Source organism: Morchella importuna (assembly GCF_003444635.1).
Source record: "Morchella importuna strain M04M26 chromosome Unknown Morimp01GS044, whole genome shotgun sequence".
In the NCBI taxonomy this organism is placed as follows: domain Eukaryota; kingdom Fungi; phylum Ascomycota; class Pezizomycetes; order Pezizales; family Morchellaceae; genus Morchella; species Morchella importuna.
The window spans coordinates 24,474-30,473 of NW_025763441.1; the positions used below are offsets into that span (position 1 = coordinate 24,474).

Sequence of the window (6,000 nt, forward strand, 5' to 3'; positions counted from 1 at the left end):
GGAGTCTGGACGGGTAAGATAGGTTCTGACCGCTGCTGGGCCCTCCCTACTGAGTCAGCTCGCGGTGGCTCACGCTGTAGGTAAGTAGATGCTTGAAACGGTTGTAGTTTTTTGCCATTGTGTGTTATGGGGGGGGTGGTGGGGTTTGTGGTGGTACGAATGTTGACCAAGAGCCCTCTAGTAATACTCGATCGACAGCGCTGGGTATTCGCGGGATGTCCAGTCGGTGTGACTTTCTATAACAAATATCCCGAACCTGGAGTCCGATATCGGATATCGCACTCCCGAAGACCGTTCTAGTCCGTTAACCACACCTTGCCGTTGTCAAGCTCAGAACAACCTTCTAGACCTAATGTCGTTCACACCTATTCTGTCGACTTGGTCTTGTTCCTACCCAGTTCATAGCTCTTTTCGTACCTGCCGGCATTCATATCTTACCCCACAACATTAAAAGCCGACCTATACGGTGTTCCACTCGCCAGAATATAGCTTAATCCTACCTAGGATCCACATAGCTCATTGAGACCATTCCTTGTAGGCGGTTTCAACTCAGTGGCACCCACATACCTTCGGAGGTAATCATTTTGCTGTTCAAATTCCTATTCCCCGCTTGGTGCATGCTTTGACGGGTATGCCGTAGTGATGGTCCATCGCCCTTGTATGGCTCTCCAGTGATGATGATTGGCATCGTGCAGAACTCCCACTGGACTACATCTCCGTTGCCGTTGTTGACATGACCTATCATCAGAAAAATACGTCCAAAAAAATATATGGTGCGCCCACTCCTAAAGGTGACAAAAATCGGGCGAAAAGTCAATGGCTTATAACTTTGCCAAAAAAGAGATTTAAAAAAATCGGTAAATAAAAAGTGTAGTACTAGTGATGAACTTTAGCTTTTATTTCCAGATTTTTGATATCTACTTTAGTTAAAAAGTTATGAGAGTTTGAAGTTGCGGATTTTGTATGTAAAAGGCGCCAAGACTGAGCAAAGTGGAACAGTATTATACCCATTTATACCTCCTCAAAAGTGAATTGCGGCAGGTATGCAGCAAGGTGGCTAGGAATAAGCCCTCTCATTGGCCTTGGAGTTCATCTTGCAGCCACGATTGTTCCACTTCCAGATACCGCCGTGTCACCTTTAAGAGTGTGCGCACCATACCTTGAAAGGAACGTAGCTGTTGAAATGACCTACCTTCACAAAAACGCCTTGATGAAATTAACCTGGGAAAAGAAGAACCTACCAGCTGTTGTCGGGCGAAGCAAGAGAGGGAACGGCGGTCTATAAGCACTGAAATATGTTCCAGTTGACGCACCATTCTACGCAAGAATGCCGGGCGGTAACGCACCAAAGGAGGACCTTGGCGCGGCTGTGGGGGTGCGGGTATCTTTCTTGTGGGTTGCGCTGTGTGCAGAATGACCTCGGGTGTACTACACGTGCTTAGTGGGAAGGGCCATTTATATCTAGACCTACGCTTTGATTAGTTTATTCCCTGTTGCTGTGATGGGAATCATAGGGTATCACTCGCCCGGGTGTCATGAGAGGTCACTCGTTCATGGCATGTCACTCGATGTTTTCATAGAGGCTCACTCGATGCTATTCTCGGCGGACGCGAGACCAGATTGATTTCTCATTCATCGATTTCTCATCGATTTTTTAGATACTGGAATACGTTTGATATGAGAGATTCTTGTAATGGTCTGGGGCCCTGAGGGCATTGTCAGGTGTCGAAACATTAGGTAGCGTAATATAACGTTGATATTGCTCACTATACTAATTACATATCTCGATGCCGGAGACTGGGGGGGGGGGGGCGTGCTACAATCTGCATAATATGCATTCCCGAATTCAGGTTTATGGATCATATCCATTCGGGCACCCCCGGGAAACATCTAGGCAGTGATAGTGAATGAAAGAATATTTTATATGCGGGCTGCCATAGTTAATGAACAAGATGGACAATAGCTGTAACACTCCCGTTATGTCTATGAAAGTGCGGCATAAGGTCATTATGAGGATGTCGGTATAACGTACTAGAAGCCAAAATCCATTGCTTTGTTTTAATAAACAGAAAGATGGGTTTTGGTCAGTTTTAGTGGTAGACAGGTCCAACAGGGGAGTGGGTTCCCAATACTTTGCTGAGCAAGAGGGACTGTACATGGACGGTCAAGGTATATGTATGTAGGAAGCCTCTATACAGCGCGGCAGGGACACTTTCACCACACCGCAAGTCATTGATGCAGATCCATCATCTCATTTAGCCTTCATTGCATCTCGCAGCTCCTTATTCTCTTTCGCATAATTTTCAGATTTAGCATAAACTGTTATCTTCATCCGTTTCATGTGTATTATTTAGCTATTCATGACTTATAGTACCTTCCCAGACACAGCAAATCAAAACCTACAGCTAGTCCCACGCAACAAAGCCTTCACGTGTACAGACAACAAATCAAATTCTATAAATAGAAACCCTCTGCCTCCTCTTTTCTCCCATCTCAGCAAGCTCACCACAACTATAAATCACGAAATCACAAATTCCAATACATATGACGGGGATCACTCCAATGCCCATCACCAGCCAAGAGGATGCCACCGCCCCCACCGGCGCAGCACCCCCCCGATCTAGTCAGCGATCGCGGGCCACCACCGAGCCAGACCAGCCACGCCGTAGTGACAGCACAATAACCACTAGGCACCGCATCATCCCAGCTCTCCCTCTCTTCATTCCTGCCATTGTCCCTTCCTCGCCGCGTAAATTGTTGACCAATCCCCTCCCCAAAACATCCAAACTAATTGTCTTTCCAGATAAAGAATATCCCCACCTACCCCCGGGAACCCACTACCGCCTAGAAGACCACCAGCCGGCGACAAACCCGGACACACGCACTGTCTTGGCAACACCGCGCGCAACAGCAGTAGTGGAGCCTGGGGCTGCGGTGATGACAGTGCCACGTAATGAGGTGGAGGCGGCGGAGGCGGCTGATGGGACAGGTGTACGGCCGCTCATAGAGAGTGCAGCAGTCAGAGAAGGCGGAGAGGGCTCCGGCGGATTGAGAGGGGAGTTACAAGCTTCGAGTCCATATCGGGGAACGGGGAGGTATCGGAGACCGAGGAACTTTGAGGACTCCTCGTCGACTAGTAGAGAGTGGTGGTAATCGCATGGGCGGCTAGGGATTGTTTAGATTCTCGTACCTCTTGAGCTTGCCGCATTGTTGCAACTACCGTTGTAGTAGCTAGATGGACTTTATCATATGCTCAGCTGACTGATTATTAAATGAAATGATGCTATTCCACGGATTCTCCACAACGCGTAAGTGAGTTATTCCGACTATGTCTCCTTTAACTCCTCGCAAGATTGGTGAATTATCACTCGCGCGACTCCCGAGTAATTGTACATGACTTCCCACTGTATCTACATGAGCCGTAGCCGAGCGCAAAGGTTCTCTCGATGGAGCTTCCAGAGGGTGATCTGGTAACATGATAACCTTGATGCCGGAGCAAGTATTTAGATATCACCGTCGGAGGTAAGTTGCGATCGTTTTGATTGAGGATAGTTCTAGCTTTGGTCTGGCGTGGAGCGAGGACGGTAATAAGCGTATTTTTTCTTTTTTTCTTTTTTTGTTTAATTCACTGGTAATAAGCGCTAATCGTTGATTGATTAAATTTATTATTAGTGGCGTTACCAATCAGATCTGGCGGGGGTCTTCAATAAGAAATAAGGGTACATTAAATAATTGTACATGCTTATATCGTCGATTAAGCTCAGAGCTTTACAAGCAAAAGCACCAGATACGCAATGCCGACTGTATACTTCGGATAGTATACGTAGGAAAAACCAGGTAGCCAGCGTTAAGTCAGTAAACGGTAAATGTCGAGCACACGAGATTCTTCTCATCGAATTAAAATCCAGAGTATATAATTGTAATATATAGGGCTATAAGGTATAAAGGCAGTACTACCACTCTGTCAGACATGTTAATGCATCAATTTACACATTAGCGATACAGAATCGCCGAGGGAAGGGAAAAGGTGATACATTAAGTCAGGAAGTTGTGAGCAAGTGCATGCATCTTATTCAGGAATAAGCAATATGCGTAGCTTGGGGCTTATTTGATGCCTATTTGATGCTGATATCGACGATTAGGTTTAGATACCGATACCCCTGAGCACCGTATACGCCATACCGAGGGTAATATCGATATTTGATGCTGATACGGTCGATTAGGTTCAGATATCTAGGGCTGAATAAGAAAATTGGTTTACTAATCGATTTCATTGGCTATAAAGTAGGTAAATAGCAAAAGAACTGGTATCGTTTAGCTAACATTAATACAGGTGCTATGCTATAAGATGCTATGCTATAAGGTCAGTACTATACTATTATTAGGCTAGGATACCTAATAGGGCGTCGTCGCCCGATTGGATCGTGTCTGCATCGTCGTTCTCCCGGTCGTCCTCCCCGTCTTCATCGGTATGCTGGGAGGCGTCCGGAGAAGCCGGAGAGACACCCCCCTCCCAGCACCGAGGACCGTTTGGGCGACCCTTGGCTCCATCGTCACCGGATACGTCAGATAGGTCATATATCTCATTCTCGGGGTCCCCAAACCGGACATCGTCGTCCAGGTCGGTAATCTCCCGATTACCAGCCTTGGTCTTCTTCCCCCTAATCTTAGGAGGGTGCATGTGATAGTGGCTTAGCTTAATCGTATCCCAGCGCGTGGAGGTGCCAAGCTTATCCCAGAACTCCCCCAATTGTGCCTTATTATATCGTGAGGTGCGGGGTAATCGATATGCATCTTAATCTGTGTGCACAGGTTGATGTAAATCGCTGGTAATGCGTCAGATTATGTGTGGCTGGTACACTACTACTAGGTGTGGAGGTAGGGGAGTACCTACGACACAGCGAGTCCTTGACCTGACTATATGGAATCTCCTGGAAGGTAATAAGTCCGTAGACACAGGCATACGGTGTGGTTCTCCGGTGTTGTAGAGAAGGAATGGAAATGAACACTCCCCTGGAATGAGCCGCTCCGCTTTCTCAACTAATCCCGCCTAGAGTTGGTCAAATAATGGCCACCCTGTGTCAACCATAAACTGTTTTGATTGAAAATCCATATACGCTTCGATCTTCACAGCACCATTAAACCCACCGCAATATCGATCGAGCTGATCCGATCGATTCCAGACCTTGGTTTCTCCACCTCCAGATATTGCCACGAACGCTGTCACCTGAGCAATGTATCAGATGCGAAAGCGCAAAATGATAGAAAATGACACATGGTTCTCTAGCAACTGTCAGTAAATACCACCCCTCCCAGGTACTACCGTTCTACACCGTGCCATCAAATCAGCCAGCCGACCCATGTATCCATCACAGGAATCACAGAACACTGTTATAGAAGTAAAAGGGACAGTGAGGGAAACAAGTCATGGGTTGTGATGCGAGGACGGTCGGGTAATGGAAGGACAAGCATAGAATGGTATCAGGTAGCGTGGGGGCACATGGTGCTATCACACTAGTATTAGGCTGTTGTCGTGCTACTCGACGTGCTATTCTAGCACCCTCCCTAGCAGCCTCCTGGCTGCCAAGTAATTGCGCTTCTTCAGCGAGATCCCTGCCGTCTCGGAAATCACGATCAAAAGAGACTCTTTGACCTAATCTTGCAATTATTTGATTGGCTGATATCAATTGATGTCCTCAATTAATAACCATTCCTCAGGGTTAGGTGGTCATTGTGTCACCAAACGCTTGATTTCATCAGCCAAACCGACGTGCCGTATGACGGGCTGGTAAGTACGGTATGCATCTTGGTAGATACTCCTAATATTTTTTGATGCTCGTCGTATGTTGCGCTGCTGGGTGGTTGGTTAAAGCCTGATTGGCTAGAGGAGGGAATAGATGTAATATCCGGCCGCCTTCCGATTGAGAATCTCCGAATAAGTGGTCATAAGAAGCCAGTTCGTTCTCACCGGATTAACCAGATAGTTCCGCGGTTCCTGGT

General features: G+C 47.0%; 2 protein-coding genes across 2 annotated transcripts; one reads left to right on the top strand and one right to left on the bottom strand.

The window, feature by feature from the left end:
* Positions 1-2,562: 2,562 nt before the first annotated feature.
* LAJ45_10272 (uncharacterized protein) lies at positions 2,563-3,153 on the top strand (the record flags this gene model as incomplete). Its single annotated transcript, XM_046119799.1, has 1 exon — positions 2,563-3,153. The coding sequence occupies one exon, from the start codon at positions 2,563-2,565 to the stop codon at positions 3,151-3,153; it is 591 nt and encodes a 196-aa protein (XP_045966936.1).
* A 1,228-nt stretch (positions 3,154-4,381) lies between these two features.
* LAJ45_10273 (uncharacterized protein) lies at positions 4,382-4,681 on the bottom strand (the record flags this gene model as incomplete). The annotated part of the gene is made up of 1 exon (XM_046119800.1): positions 4,382-4,681. One exon carries the CDS (start codon positions 4,679-4,681, stop codon positions 4,382-4,384), a length of 300 nt encoding a protein of 99 aa, XP_045966937.1.
* Between the last annotated feature and the right edge of the window lie 1,319 nt (positions 4,682-6,000).